The following is a 22,101-nucleotide window of genomic DNA, read 5'->3' as shown; positions in this document are numbered from 1 at the left end:
ATGATTGAAATATGAAAAAAGGCGAGCCAAGAAACACCGACGTAGAATCTCTCTTGCCAACAAATGCTACTTTGTACTAAGTAGACAAATGAGTAGTAAAGTTCTCTCTCGACGAAAAAAACTAACACTCTACAAGGCTCTCATCATGCCCGTCCTAACGTAGAGCGCAGAAGCGTGGACGATGACAGCATCCGATGAAGCGACGCTTGGAGTGTTTGAGAGAAAGATTATGCGTAAGATTTTTGGACCTTTACACGTTGGCAACGGCAAATATCGCAGACGATGGAACGATGAGCTGTATGAGCTTTACGACGACATAGACATAGGGTAGCGAATAAAGATCAGCGGCTACGTTGGCAGGGTCATATCGCCCGAATGGATACAACACTCCGGCTCTGAAAATATTCGATGCGATACCAACTGGTGGTAGCAGAGGAAGAGGAAGACCTCCTCTGCGTTGGAAAGATCAGGTGAAGAAAGACTTGGCTTCATTTGGTGTGTCCAACTGGCGCCGGTTAGCATGAGAAAGAAACGGCTGGTGCGCTTTGTTAAACTCAGCCAAAATCGCGTAAGTGGTTATCGCACCTATTAAGAAGAAGAAGAAGCACCGAGAGAATTGTAACTCCTACCTCCTACCTAAGCCCTTTGTACTCGTAGCTCTGGAAAGTAAATGGGTTGATAGCCAAAGAGGAAAGGAGGAAAGGAGAGAAGTGATAGGGAGAAAGAGATAGGATAGTATAGAGACATAGACAGCGTTAGTTAGTCCTGTGAGAATTTTCTAGATTCGTTGGCAAATCTGTAAATATCCTCCAGTTTTAGAAAACGAATTTTATTCATTCCCATGACAACGGAATCCAAAATTCGTAGACTTGCTCTAGCAACTGCAGGACTTTCACAGAGAGAATGCTCAGTGCTATTCGCCTCCTCTAAGCAAGACAGGCTAATCCCGTCCTCAATGATTCCCATGGTGGTCATATGCTGACCCCATAAGGTGTGTCCTGTAATAATACCGACCATCAAACGAACGTCTTTTCTAACAAGTTTTAGAATAAAGTGGTCAGTTTTGCAAAACACTTTGCAGTTCTGCAGTGTTCTAGACTGGACCAACGTTCTTTAAAAAAAGTAGTAGTAAAAGTATTATGAAGTGATACGCAAAAATCCGTTTCAAAAATATGAACTGAGCAAATAGTACTTATTTATTTCTTAAGATCTTTCGAACGAACATATTTGTTAATCACTGTTCGAAAAGCTGCACGTGACTGCATAAGACTACATATAATGGAGCATGCGTTCATTGCGAAATGATAATCATGGTTTTAGGAAACTTGGGTGTTAGGGACGAGCGAATGTGTCTGGCGCCATCAGACTTTAAATATACTTATAAATATGTACATATGTATGCTAATGTATGTATATGCGTACGTATATGCATACAGATATAATCAAACTGGATGACATAGTTTTTTATGCCATTTTATTGTATTTGCTTAGTTGAATCGGCCAAGTTGCGAATTTCGGAATTTGGTGTGATGTAAGCGTGGTCGCCACAATTCTGAACGATAAGTCAATAGCACAGACATGCATTTACACATGTATACATATATATAACACATATACATAAATGCTTGTCTAAAGAAATAGATATGCATGCATATAATGTATGTACTCATATAAGTATGTATTTATGTATGTATTCCCATGTATGTACGAATTATGTATTCAAGGTACTTCTGTCTACGTCATCTTTGCATCGTTGCGCATTGGGAACATTGCCGAAGCAGGCGCGTGCAATAAAAAAAATAATCATTTTGTTTGTTGACTTAAGTTGGCGACATCTAAGTTATTACATTTATTAAGTCATCTACCGAGTGACACAAATCCAAAGTGAAAAAGTTTGCAGCATATAAATACTCGTACATAACGGAAAATGAACGCTTTTTCTATCTTAATTTGCCTTTACTTTGTGCTCATTACTGGGGACGGCTTCACACAGCCTCCTCCTACTACTGCAGCAAACCTCATCGGCAGAGGTCAGCACTCTAACGTGGCGCTGTCGGAACACAACAAAAACAAAAACCATTCGTAATCTTTTTCCATTCTTTATTGCTTGTTACTTTTGTCGTTGGAGGCACCGCAGCGCCTTTTTCCCAACCAAGCAAGAAAACTGTTAATCGATAAAGTGTGTAAATGCCAATGTTGAACTGTCGTCGGTGCCAACAAGGCAACAGTAATGCTGATGGTAGCACTAACGCCAACGTTGTCGTCACCACCACCTTCATCACCTCCCCTACTTGAGAGCACAATTTACAAAGACGATGTGCCCGATGTGCGGTTTAGACTTACGAACATATGTACGAGTATGTTTGCATGTATGTGTGTGCAGTTTCATATGCCCCTCTGTTAATAGTTTTTTTGTTGGAGCCTATTGGTGACATTGTCACACTCACTCTCATCCTTATGCACTGTTATATCGTATAATATATTTAAAGAAACATTGGAGAGCACGTGTTAAGTATGCATAGTATAAGTATAAGTAGAAAGATAGTTGTGTATGTAGGTACATACATTGGTGCATTTTCTTATCATATACCTTAATATTATTTTTGGATATTTACACTACAGATTATGTAAGATTTCTATGCGATTGGTGAAAAAACTTGGTATATTTAAAAAAAGTGACAGTTTTTATTTTTTTTATTTTTTTTATTAGAAGTGTATCTTTAAAAAATTTGTTTTCTGTAAATTGTTTGTGCGCTATAATGCGATTTGTCACGCAATTAGCATACAAGTAATAGAAATTTTAAGTGTACGCCTATTGCCCTTCACTTGACTGAGGAAAGTGACTTGTTTTTATATATTTCCATCACTCTTAAAGCCCCTAAGAATTATTTCAATATGCGCTTTAACCTCATTCTTAAAGAATAATGCTACTGAATTATTTGAAAACAAAGCATAAAAGATGTTATTACGGATATTTCCTTTACAGTTATTAATTTATATTTACAAATTAGCTGCATACCAACATATTTTTATGCAATTCGTTTTTTAAAACTTAATTAAAAGTTGTGTTTTGACAAAATTGTTTCAAATATATTTCCATATAATTGGCGTTTACACCCTTTTTCGGCGTGCGTGTTGTGATTGTTCCACAAATGGAGGGACCTACAATGTTACGCTGACTCCGAACGGCAGATAGTTTTTTATCAGGAGCTTTTTCATGGCAGAAATACTTACACTCGGAGGCTCGCCATTACCTGCCGAGGGACGACCGCTATTAGAAAAAACTTTTTCTATCGTTTGGAGTTTCATGTACGGAGGTTCAAACCTATGCACTTCCGAATGGTAGTCACGCACCAACCCATTCGGCCGCCGTTTTTTTCAATAAAAATTAAAATTTGTGTATGGCTTCTAAAAGAGAGAGAGAGTTGGAGCACTATCAAGTGGCAGTGGAGTCAATAAACCTTATATTGGATGCTCTAAAAAGTTCGCTAACAAACTTGATTGAAATTTCTTATGTGGTTTCATTGAATTCTGTCAAACCAAATACATGTGGAAATGGGTAAAGAAGTAATATAATATAATAATACAGTCTGTGTCATAAAAAATGAACCGCGATTATTCATGAAGTATAAAAGATATATATTTAAACAATTTTTACATGAATGCATGTACAAAACTACGAGTCGCAATTAATCAATAAGCCGTGTTGTCTTTTGTCGAGTATAGATATTTTCTTCATGCTTTGAACCAGCTTTTCTGCGTAGCTCGTGACAAACAAGACGAGATTTTGCGAACTTGACATATGATGGACTGACCTTCCGGCAAGATGCGTTTTCATAGTTCCCCACACATTTTCAATGGGGGGTGATGTCTGGGGACTGGGAAGGCTAGTCCAATACTGTGACGCCATTTTCTTGTTTTGTTGTTTCTCAATGTGTTTTTCTGAGAGCAGTGGTTTTGATGATGTGGGACGCTAGGATATGTTCGCCTCCTTCCTTCGACGTTCGATGGTGTTGATTCTCACATCTATTCACTTTTTAGCAAGAACTGATCGTGCTTGGCGTAGTCACAAAGAAGGGTCCTGCCTAAAAAGTTGGACGTTCACTTTAACCTGCTTTTTTGTCGTCACTCGCTTCAAGCTGCGCTCGGAAAAGTCATCAACATTTTTGTACACCTTATACTGCTGATTCCACATCACAACAAACTTTTTTGATTTGTTAATCACTTTTGTAGCCGTGGCATGAGATAATTTTGCGTACTTCTCACTCATTTTTGTTTGGTTGCGTTTACGGAAAAGTTTCGAACGACACTAACCTGAGTTAGCACAGGCTTCGTAGCCCTTGAATGGGCCTATTACGCAGCAAAAAGCAGAACGAAATATATCTTGAAGTTACAAGAAAAAAACCGGTTCATTTCTTCTGACACAGACTGTACAATATATTATATAGAATAATACAAAAAATTTACGAATATCATACTATACGAAATCCAAACGCAATAATGCATTTTTTAAACTAAAATAGAGCTAGAAAAAAACAAACTACGAGAAGGCAGTAGAAGAAGGTTTTAAAACTTGCATTATTAATATTTAATATTTTCTCAAGCATCGTAAGGGCCCATTCAAATTATATAAGAATTTTAGAACCTTTGCAACATATCTACATACATATATTGGGTAGTCGAAAAAGTCTTTTCGTATTTTCTCAATAGATGTCGTTGGAGTCATCTATCTCCAGTGCTACCAATCACATTGTGTCATATCATATGGTGTTAGAAAGGTGACATTTTAGGCTTTATTTAACCAAAAAAAAAATTAAATTTGGAGAAGTTGAAAAAAAGTTATAGCTGTTCAAAAATGAGTGAAAATAACGAAGAAATTCGCTATATTCTGAAATTTTTGTATAAAAAAGGGAAGAATGCCACGCAAGCCACCAATGAAATTTGTGAAGTTTACGGAGACGATGCTGTATCAGTTCGTGTAGCACAACAATGGTTCGCTCGCTTCCGTTCTGGAAATTTCCATGTGAAAGATGCACCTCGCTCCGGTCGACCTATCGTTGAGAAAGTCGATGAAATTATGGAAAAGATTGACCAAGACCATCACATAAGCTGCCATGACATCGCCAAGGCACTTAACATTCATCATCAAACGGTTTTGAACCATTTAAAAAAGGCTGGTTACAAAAAGAAGCTCGATGTTTGGGTACCACATGAATTGTCTGTGAAAAATTTAATGGACCGGATTAACATCTGCGATTCTTTGCTGAAACGAAATGAAATTGAACCATTTGAGAAGCGAATGGTAACAGGAGACGAAAAGTGGATCAAATACGACAATAATGTGCGAAAAAGATCATGGTGCAAGGGTGGTGAAGTTCAACAAATGGTCGCAAAGCCAGGATTGACGCCTCGAAAGGTTATGCTGTGTGTTTGGTGGGATTGGAAAGGAGTCATCTACTATGAGCTGCTCCAGCCTGCTCGAACGATTGATTCTACACTTTACTGTCAACAACTGATGAGATTGAAGCAAGCAATCGAAAAAAAACGGCCAGAACTGATCAGCAGAAAGGGCGTCGTCTTCCTCGTCTTTTCGCCGAGAAACCACAAAAGTTTTACACTGATGGAATAATGTCTCTAGAAGAAAAATGGCAAAAGGTGGTCGACCAAAATGGTACATATTTAGTTTAATAAAGTTCATTACAAATATAAAAAAAAGGAGTTGAAGTTTGATTAGAAATACGAAAAGACTTTTTCGACTACCCAATATATGTATGTATGGGTAAAGATATATTCAAAAACTGAACAACACGCACAGGATAACTGTTTCTTTATTATTTACAATAAGAGGCGCTACAATTGGGAGCTCGTCCAATTCAGCAAAACGGCGAAATTTTGTCTTGCTTCAACTAATATGAGAAATGAGAAGGGGTACAATAATTTCGCCAAGCGGTAATATTGATTTTTATCATAATAAATATTGGAGCCTGCCATTGGACATCGATAATGCACTGCCGAACTTTTCAGACTACCCAATGTTGTACAGAAATCTGATACTGTGTTTACTCACCACACAAAGCGGATTGTGGGCTTTCCCACTTCTATTAGTTTATGTTATGTCTTCGTTCTCTGCTCTGTAAACTTTTCTGCATCAGTCGGCTTTTCCATGCGTCTACGTACTGTAAGTACATATGTAAGTATGTGCGTATTAGATTGAATTTTTTACGCTGCGGTGGAGATATCCCACTTATTAACTGTTAAAAATAATTTTATATTTTTTAATTTTTCTTTTAATAAATTTCATACAAGTGAACATAAGCGAAAGTTCAATTTCTCAGAGAAATTATGCAAGGTAATTACATACATATGTATGTAGGAGAACGCTGATGGATGCCATTTAAAATGCTCTTAAAAAAGATAAGGAATGCTTCTGATGCAAAACTCACTAGAATGACACCAATTCAGTATTGCTGGTCAGGGTTTGTTAAAAAATGTTCAAAGTTTATTCACAATAATAGCAGGCGACTTACCACCTCGATCAAAAAATTCACCAAATATATTTAGAAAATTCAAAATACAAGTTTACTCCTCTAAGCGATATTATCGCCTTTAAAGTACTTTAAACTTTAAAGTACATTTGATTCAGCTTTCGAAATATTTCTAGAACTATATTTTCAGTATAGCCATTAGAGTTTTCAATTTTTCCGATGCTTCGATTTTTCCATCACTTCTTTTCGGCTATTAAAACGTACTGGTTTTTTGACTCAAACAAACAGAGAAAAATCACAAGCAGCCATAAAGAGTGAATTCCATGGCTGTTGGATGATATTCGTGTTTGATGAATCTAGGGTCGGATTCAGGCTTGTATGGTAAATCAAGTATTTGGCGATATAAACGCGGTCCCTTTTTTGCTTCAAATTCAGGTCTTTTGGGACGAGCTTTACGGTAACACGACGCAAACCCAAACCATTAACGGAACTATAGATTGTGTTAAATAGTTTCCCATGCAAGGGCCCTCTGGAACGAAGAATCAAGTTCGTCCTTTTTGATACAGAACAAAAACGAAGAGAAAGAGGTTAAAAACGAAGGGAGGTGGCTTTAGGTGGAGGACGAAGCGGGGATGACGACGGAACGTTAACTGAATTACATTTGCTATATCCGATTATATCTAATTTATACTTTTGTCTTTCCTCATATTGTTATTGTTTTCTCCCGCTATGCTGAACGCATGTGAGCGAACTCTTCCTATTTTGCTATACACTCAACTCTTTTTTTTTAAAAAGAAATTCAACTCTCTTGAAACGAGGCGAGCAGCCACGCGTCTCATGCCCAATTAATGGTGTAAAATGTAGCGAAAATGACTCGAGAGACACTCTAAGGTCACGAGCTACCTCCCTCAAACTTAAATAATAGTTTTCCAGCATCATTTCCTTGACTTTGTCGACGCTTTCATCCGTTTAAGACACTGATGGGCGACCAGATCGGGGTAAACCTTCCACGACTTCTCGGCCCTCTCCAAAAGCCTTATACCACTCGTAGAACGCTCCGGAGCACCCGAGCACCCTTTGTTAATTGTTGAATAACTCGAAAAGTATTTGTCGGCTTCACTTCAATTTTTCAAACTGACGTTTTACTTGCGGTTTACACGCTGGCGGCATCATGGCTTCTTATTTCTTTTGAAATTAGGATGGAGTTTTTGGTAGATGTTATTGTGCACTCGATACTTCAAATGAGTATCAACTATACCGATACTTTCGGTTCGATTTCATCGATGCAATAATTTTGGAATCAAATTGTTCTATTTAATACCTACATACGAGGTGTGTTCAAAAAGTATCGCGAATTTTGTGTTTTTTTTTTAAATTATTCATTCATTCATTAATATCCATTTTGTCCCCTTCAAAGTAATCTCCATGAGATATTATGCACTTGTGCCAATGTTTTTTCCAATCTTTGAAGTACTTCAAAAAATAATTTTTTTATCTTGTTTAGCTCCTCCTTCGATGTCCTCTTTATCTCGTTAATCGTAGAAAAACGGTGGCTGTGGCATCATTAGTGTGTTGGTTTTGGCCAAAAAGTCGCGCAACTAACGGAATATGTTTTAAATATTCCTTTTTAAGTTTTAATAGTCTTTATTAGTCACTAAAACCAACAAACGGAATATGTTTTAAATATTCCTGTTTTTATGAATACTTTTTATTAGTCACTAAAATCAACTGCTTAAACAGAAGTGTCTACTAAAACTAAAACTTAAGCGCTAATATTACAATTTTTATGTTACAAACTTACAAACTTACTTACAGCTAGAGTAATATTTAAACTTAATAACGGAAGTTCTCTGATCTCTCTAATGATCTTATTCTTAGAAGTAAGAGAGTATGTAACTCCTCCCCCCCTTGACTTAAAAATACTCCGGGATTTTATTTGTGCCTTGGCGTTGTATTACGTTTAGTCTTTTTACTTTTTTTTATTATAATTTTTTTGTATTTATATATGTATGATTTCACATAGTTCTATGAATTTTTAGTATACCATATACATATATTTAAGGCAAATAGTCATGTATTACTACGCAATATATGAATATGTACAATGTACATAAATATTCACGTAGTATATAACGATTTGTGTGCAAAATAGTTAAATATGGGTTACTTTAAATAAAAATAGGAATTCAACAATTATACCAGCAGTATATTTAAGGGCAGAAAAAAAAAATTGTACTGATAAAAAAAACATTTAAATATGTAATAAAAAAAATTGATTCAAAGACTTTTCGTTTATCGGCTTGCATTTCGCTTAAACGGCCGTTTGATATTTGATTCGTGAACATTCGCTAATTTCACATTTCTAAATTTTGGTTGTTCTTTGTGTCGAACATTTAAATAATTTTTGACAAAACCCTCACTTCTATTCTCTACATACTCCTCTCTTTTTTCATTTGCTTTGGATATTTTCTTTAATTTTTTTTGTTCAATTTTCTCCTTTACTTTATTCGTGTCCGCTTTGTTGTTGTGAACATTGTTGGGCGTATTTTCAATCGTTGAATGGAAAGTGTTGTTGTAAAGCTCTACTGCTTTACTTACTTGGTCTTTTATTGGCATCTTTTTTTCTAAATTTAAAACTCTAATTCTTTCAGTTAAAGTGTTGTTAAGCCTTTCCACATCAGAATTGTCTGTATGGCTGTTTGGCTTCGATAAATGTAATTCTATATTTTCCTCTTTACAAAATTGTTTTACGTTGATAGAGTTAAATTCGTTATCGCAAACTATTTTTTTCATTTTACCAAAGGCCGAAATGTACAATCTTATTTTTTCTACAAGAGTAAGACTATTTCTGTCTTCAAGGAAAAAAGCTACAGCATGTTTTGAAAATTTATGAAGGAAAATAATAAACGAATGTTTGGAATTAAAGTAGGTATCTATGTGTACTATTTCTCTTTTATCGGAAGGCGTTTCCGTGATATGAAATTTTTTCTTTATGGGATTTCGGTCATACTTTGATGCTGTGCAAATATCGCAATTATTTATTACTTTACTGATAATATTCTTTAAATTTGGGTGATACATTTTTCGCTTTAAACTTTCGTAATTAGGGATTATGCCTGAATGGCCAGATTCTTTAGTATGAAAAATGGATATTTGCTTTATAGCACCTTCTTCAGTTTTTACATCTTTAACCATGTATGAACATTTGACAAATTTTGCACTTTTACTATTTTCAAATAATTCGATTAACTTTAACTGGACGGCATTGTAAACTGAATCACTGAGCTCACAATATATTCCTACTTTACCCGATAGCATGCTTCGCCTGACTATGTCGGATATAAAATCAGGGATATCACTTTCTTGAATATATATTCGCTTATTTCCGAGTATGTACTCTTTTTCGATTGATTTTTCTTTTAATAAAATAATTTGTGTTTTAAAGCGGTTCACAACCGTGTCTAATATGGGGAAGTGGTCATTATGATCTTGCTCTGGGGAATGTATGGTTGCCATGGTTGAAAAATTGTCATTTTCTTCACTAAGCATATTAATTTCGTTGGTGATGGAATTTATTCGGCTGAGAAAATCGGCAATTTTATTATCTTTTCCCTGAATATATTCGATTTTCGCGTCGTATTCTCCTAATTGGACTAGCCACCTTTGAAGACGTGGATTAATATCCTTACCCCTATACTTCACTTGTAACCACTTAAGCGGTTGATGATCCGTTTGCAGATCGAATTCTTTACCGAAAACATATGGCCTAAAATACTGAACCGCCCAAACTATACTAAGTAACTCTTTCTCGACCGTCGAATAATTTTTCTCATGATCATTGAGTGTCCTCGAGGCAAAGCACACAGGGTGGCCCTCCTGGGATAAAACAGCCCCAAGAGCAAAGTTACTTGCATCGGTAGTTACTTTAAACCTTTTGTTAAAATTGGGGTAACGTAAAATAGGATGGTATGTTATTAAAATTTTCAATTTCTCAAACGCTGAGACATAATTTGGATCATTAGGATTAATTTATCTTCCTTCCTTCAGATAATAAATCATCGGATACGCTACTTTCGCGTAATCTTTTACAAATTTACGGTAATAGCCGGTAATACCTAAGAATGACCTAATCTGTTTCTCAGTAGTTGGTAATTTAAGGTTTCGAATTACATCAATTTTGTTGCCATTAGGTTTCACTCCTTCATGAGTTAGGATATAGCCTAAATACTCTGTTTCTTTCGATAAAAAATTACATTTATTCACCTGTATCTTAAGACCGGCTTTTCTTAATGATTCAAATATTAGTTTCAAGTTTGTTAAATGTTCTTCCAAAGAGGTACTAAAAATCAAAATATCGTCTAGGTAGACCACACATATTTTATTTATGCACTTTTGGAGAACTACATTCATTAACCTTTGGAAGGTTGATGGGGCGTTTTTAAGCCCAAATGGCATTCTGATGAACTCAAAATGTCCATGAGGGGTTGAAAACGCAGTCTTTTTCCTGTCTTCAGGCTTCACTAAAATTTGATGGAAGCCTTTCGCAAGGTCCAATGTAGTGAAGTACATTGCTCTTCCCAATTTTTCTAATATACCCTCTATATTAGGAATTGGAAACTTATCGCCCACTGTATTTTTCGTTCAGCTTCCGATAATCGATAACAATTCGCCATTCTCTCGAACCTGTTTTATTCTCCTTCTTGGGCACAATCCACAAAGGACTGTTATACGGTGACGAAGATGGCGCTATGATATTTTGCTTAAGCATATCATTTATTTGGCGACTTATCTCTTCTTCGTGAACTTTGGGATATCGATAAATTTTCGAGTAAATGGGATTGTTAGTTTGCGCAACTATCTCGTGCTGGATACAATGAGTAGCCGTCAGACTCTCTCCTTCTTTATAAAATAAGTCTTCGTACATCAATAATAATTTTTCGAGCTTTTCGTGCTCTTCACTGCTAAGGTGATCCAAATTTAATTTGGTAAGTATGTCAGGTTGTACTGGCTTCAGCGTACAAATACTGTGGATATCGAAAGGATATCCATGAAAAAACAATTTATTGCCGTTTATTTCTATAAAATCGTTTGCGAAATCAATTTTGGCTCTTAGTGGCCTTAGGACGTTTTGCCCAATAATGGCGTTATAATTATTATTATTTAAGTTAGCTACTTTCCAAGAAATAGTGCCATACAGGTTAAATTCTTTAGGAAAAGGAGTGGTTATTTTATTTTTTATCTGATTGACACCGTTAATAGTTCTAAAATATAGTGCTTCCTCAAGATTCTCAATAGAAAACTGGCTTAAGGTGTTCGGCCCTATAAGACTAGTCGTGGAACCAGTGTCAATCAAGCAATTAATTTTTTCACTTTGTATTGTTATTGTTATTATGGGTAATTTTGGATATCAAGGCCATCGCAAAAATTTACAGTCGTCTATATTAGCTATATCCATGGGTTCAACCCCATTATTACGATTATTGCTATTAATAGTTGAATAGTCCCTATTCCTGAACCGCGAAGAATTGCTATTATCATATAATTTACTCGTGTTTTTATGGTGTTGTTGTGCTGGACTATCTTGTTGCTTATATTGATAGTTTCTAACTTGAGCATCGCATTTTTGTAATTCACTTTTATTTACAGGAAATGTATACATATTATTAATATTTTTAAACGATTGGTTAACATTTTCTCCCTCATATTGCTGATTTAAATTCGAATTTCTTTTAATTTTTGTTTGTTGCCTTCTATGCCTAAAATCTATGCACTTGGTATCGTCCAACAGTTTTAAATTTGTGTACCTTACAATAACCTCATTCAAATTATTGTTCTCTATATGTGCTCTAATAGGGGCATCAATTTTTTCGAGTAAAATATCAACTAAATCCCTATTAATACTTTGAGGAAAATAAAGTGTTGACTTTTTACCATCAAACTCGTATAGTTCATTTAGGTCAAATTTGGCCTTTTCAAAATAACTAAATAATTCTCTTAATGTGCTTACTTTTACCATTCTGCAACTGTTGAAAATTTCTCCATATGTTCGTCGTGGTCTGAAATGCTGCTTCAAGTGCGATTTGATAAGGTTCCAATCAGCATCATCCTCTAACTCTTGTATACTCCTGCCAGCATCACCCATAATTTTTTCGTTTCTTATAATTTCAATTCCAAAACGTGTCAAATCCACATTACTTCCACAGAGCTGTAGTACATTTTCAACGGACTTGAAAAAAGAACATACTGGTTGTGTGCCATCTAACGGTCTAATGTGACGAAATTGTTGTAAAACGTCTTTAGAACTGAGTTGAAGAAATTGATTTTGCAGTACTTCTTGTTGTCTGTATATATTTTTTTGTTGTTGTTGTTCCATAATTACTGTTTGTTGTTGTTTCACAGCTAATTCCATTGCTGCTAGCTTTTGATTTAATTCGTCCATTTTCGTCATACAACTTTGTCGCTCTTTGTTCATAAACACATATGTATCAAATGTTTTTGTTTTTTTTCTTTTTTTGTTTTTGTTTTAAGAACTCAAGAGAATATTCTGCGGTTTTAAATCGCTGAGGTGTTTGTTGTTTTTGTGTATGTTTTCCTTACTCTTTTCTACTTGCTGCTGTATCAGTTATTTTAGAAACTGTTCTTCCCCTATTGCCGTTAATACTTTTTCTCCAAATTTCAGAACTTTAGTCATGAAATTAAACTTGAGTTTGTTTTTTGCAAATACAAAATTTTCTTTCTTTCTTTTTTTTTTTTTTTTTTTTCTCAAATTCAAATATGGGAAGATGTGTTAATAACACTTTCAGCAGTTTATGCTAATTTGCTTGTTGTGTGAGTTTTTTTTTTTTTTTTTTTTTTTTTTTTTAAATTAGCACAAAAAAGTAATAAGACAAAAGTTTTTCAAAAATAGTATTTCTTGCAGCTTTCGCTTTGTTTTTTTTTTTTCGCACAAAACCTGTTTGCTTTTCTTCTCCTGGGAATCCCTGTTGATGTTTTTAATTCCTCTTTAATTTATGATAATTCTCAGCCGGCTTAGCTTTTCTTCGCTTTCGATGCTTTATATAATCTATTTTTTTTCCTTATAACGGAGCGAACGGTATTATTTTCAATGTCTGAAAATTTCTGTTTTTCGACTGCGCCACTAACGGAATATGTTTTAAATATTCCTTTTTAAGTTTTAATAGTCTTTATTAGTCACTAAAACCAACAAACGGAATATGTTTTAAATATTCCTGTTTTTATTAATACTTTTTATTAGTCACTAAAATCAACTGCTTAAACAGAAGTGTCTACTAAAACTAAAACTTAAGAGCTAATATTACAATTTTTATGTTACAAACTTACAAACTTACTTACAGCTAGAGTAATATTTAAACTTAATAACGGAAGTTCTGTGATCTCTCTAATGATCTTACTCTTAGAAGTAAGAGAGTATGTAACTCGCACAAGAAACGATGTGTGAGCAGGGGCGTTATCGTGATGCAAGAGCCAATTTTTGTTCTTTCACAAATCCGGGTGTTTCTGGCGGATTGCTTAGCGCAAATTGCGCATAACTTGCAGGTGATATTCCTTATTGACCGTTTTCCCCTTTGGCAAGAACTCATGATGCAAAACGCCCCTGCAATCGAAGAAAACGGTAAGCAAAACTTTTACATTCGACCGAACTTGGCGCGCTTTTTTCGTTCTTGGTTCGTGCAATAGCTTCCATTGGGATGATTGAGCTTTGGTTTCAGTTATGACCCTCTGAAGCAAATTTGGGTTGTTGCGGTACGAATTTTGCGGCGACCCGTCTCATGCCCAAATCGTTGAAAAAAATCGAATAGCACGAGGCAATTAATATGTCTAGGTCCTCAGCAACTTCTTTAACGATGATTCGACGATTGGCCAAAATCATTTTTTTCACTTCATCAATTTTTTCGTCTGTTGTTGAAGTGCTCGGGCGTCCGGCACGTTCTTCCTGGGTCAAGCACCAAATTGGTTGGTTCTAATGAGATAATAATTTAAGGTCGTAACTTCAGCATTTATCTGAATAAAATTTGAACAAAGATGATAGATTTTTTTGTTATACTGCAGATGAGAATTTATTGGCCCAAAAGCCCTAATGGCCCTGTTGAATTCAAATTTATATTACATTTTATATTTCATTTATTATAAACGTCGGCCACCACAGCCGAATGGGAAAAATCAAATCAGATCTTTTATCGAGTTTGTCTAAAGATGTCTTTATTAATCCTTTAAAATCGGATCTTATTGAATTTTGTTAGTAGTTTGCGTGAATTTATTGTTCTTAGACTATCTATATATAAGTACATACATACCATATACATACTGAAAAAAATGAATGTTTGTTTGAGTGAAGCTTATAATATCAACTATGCCCTGAAGCAAAGTAGCTTAAATTTACTTGATAAGTTCGGCATCATGCCAGGAAAGTTTAGATCATAAGTGTGACATGTTGTCCATAGATGGCACTGTGTCCTGATCAGCTTTTATTAATGAAACATTTGACAGTTTCACAATATTATTCCATTGTTTAAGCGAGTGAAAAATTCGTATCAGAATAAAAATTAATTTTTTTCGCACTTAATTATAAATCTGAAACGAGACTTTCAGACTAAGATTTAGTAGTATATAGATAAAAAGAATGAATAATATTCAACGTTACTCCCCACAAACGTGAAGGAAACCAGAATGTTAATACAGGGTCCGGCACTCGAAGTGTAACCAATTAAAAAGGCTATAAATTTAGTTTTTTACTTTTATTCAATTCAAAGCAAAAAATGTGTGAAAATAATAAAAAAAATAAGAATCAATTTGCTTTTTCTCGATAGTACCACCTTTTGCTTTGATTATGACCTTGACGCGATCCAGAAAAGAATCGCAAGCTACGCGAATGTGACTTGCAGGTATTTTGGCCCACTCGCGGACAATGGCTTTTTTCAGCGCTTCAAGACTAGTAAATCTTTTAGTTCGGACTTTGCTCTCCAAAATGGCCCAAAGAGAATAATGCATCGGGCTCGCGTCTGGTGAAATTGAGAGGCAAGTGGATAGTCACCATTAGTGGCTAGGTGTAACAAACATCACCGCAACTATTGACTGTTGTCTGAATACCTGTATAAATATTTTTAGCCATTTTTGGGAATGGGATTATGAAATATTTTAAAATTTTAAAAATATTTTAACGATATGAGGTAACAGGGCAAAGGTACTTATATGAAAGCATCTTAACTGATGGTTAATATTTAATGTCATTGCACATAATTTTTCATTAAAAAATGTTAATTTTACGTATTGTATTGAAATACCTGTGCTCACTCCAAACTACGATGTAATATTTTCAGATTGTGCGAAGAAGGAGCCGACGTGCACGCATGTGGAATATGGGATTGTTGTTCCTTATCTACTACTGCGTTACTGTGTATTCGGCCAAGAATGACGAAAAGCCAGATAATATGTTTAATCCCGAGAATTTGCAAGGGGATGGAGATAGCGCAGTAGATGAAGCCGCTGAAAAGGGGCTTTCGGATGTCGATGTCCCGGACGCAGATGTAATGGATACTACTCTGGCACCAAGTATCACAACCGAAGTAAATAACCATTTTCAAATTCAATTGGATGAAATTTATTTGAAACAACAAAAATAAAAATAAAATCACTCTCTAGGCCAACGTTATGTCTACAACACCTACACACACTGCTGCCAAACACGCCGTTCCCACTTGGCGACCAAAACGAAATTGCACTCCACCAGCTATTGAACAATTTCCTCAGCCATTGATGGGCAAATGGGGACGTCAACATGGTGGACTCGTTATTCATGTCATCGTTGCCATTTATACGTTCTTCGGCCTGGCTATCGTTTGTGATGAATACTTTGTCGCCAGCTTAGATCGTTTGTGTGAAGGTATGTGCAATGTTTGCGATCTCTATTCAAAGCTCTTAACTTATAATCGTATTTTCTTTCTTATAGAATTGAAACTGGCACCCGATGTGGCGGGCGCCACTTTCATGGCGGCAGGCAGTTCAGCACCCGAGCTGGCCACTGTGGTGATTGGTGTGTTCTTCGCCCAGGATGATATCGGCATTAGTGGCGTTATTGGTTCGGCGGTATTCAATATCATGTTTGTGATATCGGTTTGTGCACTCTGTTCCGGTACTGTGTGCCAATTGAATTGGTGGCCCTTAGTGCGTGACTGCTTCTTCTACAGCCTTTCTATACTAGTGATGCTGATCATAATTTTCAATGACGTTATATCTTGCGTGAGTTTAATGACAAATGTTTTTTTCTTTTTCTTTTCAAGTGAAATTCTTTTGGTTTGACATTTTTTAAATTAATATTTTAAAGAAAATTGGCCTTATCGTGAATTTCCACATGAGCAAATATTCCAAATTTCCCAATATTGTAAAACCGTTGTAACCAAATGAGTTGGCTTCTACTATCATTCGGTAATGCCCCGGGTCGAGCCTCCCGGCAAGAAACACCAAAGAATAGAAAAAGTTTTTTCAAATAGCGGTCGTCTCTCGGTAAGCGAAGGCAAACCTCCGAGTGCATTTCTGCAATGAAAAAGCTCCTCATAAGAACCCATCTGGCTTTCGCAGGCGGCGTGAAACTGTATGTCTCTTCATTTGCGGAACAACATCAAGACGTACACCACAAATTGGAGTAGAAGTTCGGCCAAGGAGCTAAAAACGGTGGAAGCACCAATTCTAGGTCCTTCGAAAAGTCCGTGCAAAGGGAAAGAGATGGCACTACTTTCCCGTATCGGGGTTATGTTTATTTAGTAGCATCTCTTGGAAAAACACGCATAAGGTTTCAGCCAGATCGGTATATTTCTTTGTGTTTGGCATTCGTTTGAATCGAGGAAGTCGAGTGATTTCCCTTTTCTATCACGACAACGCACCATCTCACGCCTTAGCAGTTTTGATATCAAAATTAATGGAAATAGGGTTCCAATTGGCTGGCGGGGAAAAAGATTTTATTCAAACATGCTAGTGACTGCAGAAACGAAAAGCAATTTTTCTTTAATGTATTGTAATTTATAGAAATATTGGCTCACATGGAAATTCATGATAAGGCAGAAGAGAAGATCTACGAGTATTATAAGTAGGCGGCTAATTTATAAGAAATTTTATATGACTCCACTACTTGGCCCTCGCGACGTTTACATTCAACACTGGTATTGAGGCGATATTTTGGTGGCATAGCACTGCTCATTGCTGCTTAGAGTTTTAAACCAACTTTGATTTAATCATAAGGGACCTCGGCGCTATAGAATCTGTCGGGCTAGTGGGAAGATTTGAATTTCCTCGCGGTGCGTTCATGATTGGTTATAGATAAAGCTGAGCAAAGAGCGAAAATCTTGCTTAAATATTCACCTCAATATTCAGGAAGCCTAAACGCTTTTTCTTCCTGTAAGTACACATATTTCTGCGTCTATGTCCATCAATTTATTTCCAATTATGATTACTTACAAATTATTTCATCCCACTTATCTCATGTGTCAGGGCTGCCCTGAATGTCATTTTGCACTTAGTTCCTATCTACTTCATCGCTTTCATCACTGCTCAAAGCGCAATCTGGTTAAAGGAGGGCAGTTAACACCGTATTTATCTGAACTTCGGACAGAACTCTCTATCCTGGTCATGCCAGGACAAACTTTAAAAGTAGGCAGGTTTGGAATGTCCGTCTTGACTGACGGTTCCAAGATGGAATCGGGAGTCGGAGCAGAAGTTTTCTCCAAATTAGTCCATTTACCTATTTCCTTAAAATTGCCGAATACTGCTAGTGTTTTTCAGGCAGAAGACTTTGTGATCCTACAGGCATGCAAAATGATTAGGGATCGTGAGAGCTAGGCAGATATTAACATTTGTTCCTACAGCCAAGCAGCGATCAAGGCTCTTACGCCATGGTACAGATCTAAACTAGTCAACTCCTGTAAGGAGGAGATCAAAATCCCAATTTCTTGGATGCGCAGGTAAAATTTCTTTGAGCTGGGTTCCAGGACATAGGAAACATTGATTGAAATGAAATTTCTGATGAGCTTGCCAGGAAGTGGTCGATTAAGACCTCCTACTCGGTCATCGGCATCCTCTTGATTGTTGTTAAAGAGGAATTGCACACCTTATTTTTCAGGTAAGCGCAGAAACCCTATGACTCCAGTGAATATACGGGGGGCTCAGAAAGTCCTGGGGACACCACGTCGTCCAATTTCCAATCTCGTAACTGTGCTAATCAGTAATTGGATAATCGGTTCACACGCGGAAAACTTAGGTTACCATTTAGCCCCCATTGCAGAAGGTGTGGGAACCTTTCAGAGAAGGAGACTGTTGAACACTTCCTCTGTAAATGTCCGGGTTTGGCTGCTAGACGAGTGCTCCTTTCTTTAATAGAATGGGGCAGTGCGGCAACCTAAATCCCATCAATCTTCTCCATTACATCAACAGCTTCGGCTGGCTGTACATATCTGCCTGCTGGAGCTCTCCTAATGGTATCAAACCGGCATTTTAGTGCTTTTTGGGGAGTGCCTGAGTGGTACTTCAACCATTTCACCTAGACCGTTTCACGATAATCTTGACTATCACCACCGAATTGAAGCGAATTTATATTCGAGGAAAGTTGATATTTCATAGTTTATTTTTCCGCTGAATAGGAATAGTTTTATCTACCATCATTGCATTGTGTTCGTATTTATTTCAGTAAGTCTCCTTGGGACACCTTATAAAATAAAAAAAATAAAAATCGGGTTAAAATAATTTCGATTTAAGCCGCAAAGTCCACTTTCATCTGCTTCTTCAGAATATTGTAGTTAATCTTCATTTCTCACTCTCATCCACAGTACGAATCGGTGTTCATGTTGCTGTGCTATGTGGGATATTGCGTTGCTCTACATTTTAACACGGAACTGGAGCGGTGGGCTTTGTCGCTAAATTTGCCATTCAAGTTGCCCACGAAGGAGGAACAATCATCGCTGGTGACATATAAAAATATGCCTGATAGTTCGTATACTCAAGGCACACAACAACAACAGCAAACGAGTTTAACACAGGATGGGGCATCTGGATCTCAACAACAACAACAGACAACGAGTGATTATCAAAGCTATGGAGATCCAAATTCCAGTTGGGACCCAAACGCCGCATGGGCCGAGGAACCGTCGACAAATCCAGTGGGAGTCAGTGTTAGATACGGCCAACCGCCAGGGGAAGACGACTGGGGCACGAATACATTCCATACCTCAGGTCCGGGGCTTGGTCAAGAAAATATGGCTTACAATCCCGATCAACCGGATGCAGTCGTCACACAATCCACTACAAACGGTGACGGCAGCAAGCCTGTTGTCGGCAAACCTCAAACAGCTGGCGTAGAATATTACAAATCGGCTGATAGATCGAAAGAGGCACGCCCCAATCCATTGGAACGTCCCACGGAAGGCGGACTTCCAACACTGATCGCCTGGTATGTCGTCTATCCCATACATTATTTGTGCAAGAAAACAATGCCCGATTGCCGAACCGAGCAATACCGCAATTGGTATCCATTCACATTTTTCGTATCGATGATTTGGATCTCGTTCTATTCATATTTTATGGTTTGGATGATAACGGTGATCGGTTCAACTTTAGCCATACCGGACACGGTTATGGGATTGACATTTGTTGCTGCTGGTGTATCTGTGCCCGATGCCCTAAGCTCAATAGCGGTAATCAAAGAAGGTTTCGGCGACATGGCCGTATCGAATGCGATTGGCTCGAATGTCTTTGATATCCTAGTGTGCTTAGGTCTTCCGTGGTTTATACAAACGGCCATAATAAAGCCAGGCTCGCACGTCAATGTCATCTCGAAAGGTATGTATACGTAATTATTTCCATGTACCTATGAGTGCGAATTACATCTATGCATATATGTACATACATGTTGGTGTAAGTATGTACACATATACATAAGTGACCTACCAATTAAGTCAATACAACTCGACACTGGAGAATGATTAAGGTCAGGACTGTGTGCATACGTATGTATGTAATAATTGATTGAATGACTATTTATGTATGAGTAAGAAGCAATTACAAATGACTTTATGTGCACAAAAGTAGATTTTTTCATAAAAAGAAATTACACTTACGTACGTATTTTGCAATTGTTTTCATCCTATTAAATTAGTATTTCTGATATTTTCAATTTAAAGTTGATTGCTGTTTTCTCTTGTTAAACTAATTTAAAATTGATTCAAACTACAAATCGTTAATATTGTAATTTTATTGCCATATTGGTTGGTGCACAGCTCGTTATATTTCAAAAGTTGCGAATAAACCTTATTTCACACATACATACATACATGCATACATACGAACGTATACACTTTTACTCAATATAACTATGTATATTAGTTGTTTTATTGTACTTTTTTCAATTGCAATTTATAAAAATAATAGATTCAAATATACGAATTGGTTGACTGTAAGGAAATTTTATATTATCACTTAATGTCCTATAGGATTAAGATAGTAAAAATTAGCTAACAGGCCTTTATGGTTTTTTTTTTGTTTTCATTTGTTTTTTCCTTGTTCACTCCTCTCGGAAGCAAAGGGCCTCGTCGAGACTCATCTTGCGTTGGTTTCGTTCATCTATTTTGATTTCTAAATAGTGCGAATGCCCACCTTAGGCTTAGGAACAACGCCTTCTTATTGTTTGGAGCGCCATCTGTGCTTCACATTTGTCTGCCAGAAGGATCGCACAGATGGTTGAGGACTCGCTAGATTTGGTGAGTCTGTGCTATTACCGCGGTGCCCGCTTCCTCTTGCTGGCGCCACTAATGAAATGTGTAACTGCGACTTTTCCTTTGCTTGTTTTAGCAGCCACAATGCAACTAATGCGCTGACTTTTATGCGGGAGTAAGGATTGGATGGATAAGGATTTTGGACTTTAGGAATAAGTTTTTTTGTTTTTTGTTTTTTCTAGAAACAGGGAAAGTAAATAAATTTGGAGAAATTCGAGGACTGTGCTTTCCGTCGAATTCGAACCCACAACCTCTGGGATGGCAGGCTAGTGCATTTACGCTAGACTACCGGGGCCGCTTATATAGACCAAATATTTGCGATGTTTTACCTCGAGGAGTAGTTAAAATATCTTCTTAGGCGATAACTTGCCAAGCGTTGGATATACCCAAATGATGTGTTCCGCAGCTCCGTCTAGTAATTTCACTCCCTGCACAGTTTGTCATCACTTAAGCCCAATTTATGTTAAATGATTTTGATAAATATTAGTGAGCAGTGGCATAGCCATTTCAGGTCCACAATCAAATCTTTTTTACATCGAAACAACCTTGCTCCACTTCAATTGTTGCAGAAAGTTAAAACCCAATTAATTAACTTAAAATTTTATGTAGAATTTACCGCGAAATACTTTTGTAAAACATTTTAACGCTCCATTTTTACATGAATGGGCATTTTTAACTCATGTATAATAACCATTTAGTAGGGCCCCCGTCCAAACTGCCCCAAGGGCATGAAATATCAAATGATAAAAAAGTTTTATCTTCTAATAGCGATCGCCCCTCAGCAGGCAATGGCAAACCTCCGAATGCATTTCTGCCATGAAAAGCTTCTCACAACAAACCTT

The 22,101-nt window shown here is 36.7% G+C and overlaps 1 protein-coding gene across 1 annotated transcript in view; it reads left to right on the top strand.

The window, feature by feature from the left end:
- The window catches only part of LOC128855393 (probable sodium/potassium/calcium exchanger CG1090), a 36,530-nt gene that overhangs the window by 8,988 nt on the left and 5,441 nt on the right, over positions 1-22,101 (top strand). The window contains exons 2-5 of the mRNA XM_054090254.1: positions 15,824-16,069; positions 16,146-16,386; positions 16,453-16,742; positions 19,319-20,327. Coding sequence (XP_053946229.1) covers positions 15,824-16,069; positions 16,146-16,386; positions 16,453-16,742; positions 19,319-20,327 — 1,786 coding nt within the window. The remainder of the gene's footprint in view (positions 1-15,823; positions 16,070-16,145; positions 16,387-16,452; positions 16,743-19,318; positions 20,328-22,101) is intronic.

This window comes from Anastrepha ludens, chromosome 2, assembly GCF_028408465.1.
Source record: "Anastrepha ludens isolate Willacy chromosome 2, idAnaLude1.1, whole genome shotgun sequence".
NCBI classification, from domain to species: domain Eukaryota; kingdom Metazoa; phylum Arthropoda; class Insecta; order Diptera; family Tephritidae; genus Anastrepha; species Anastrepha ludens.
This window is presented reverse-complemented; position numbering and strand designations above follow the sequence as displayed.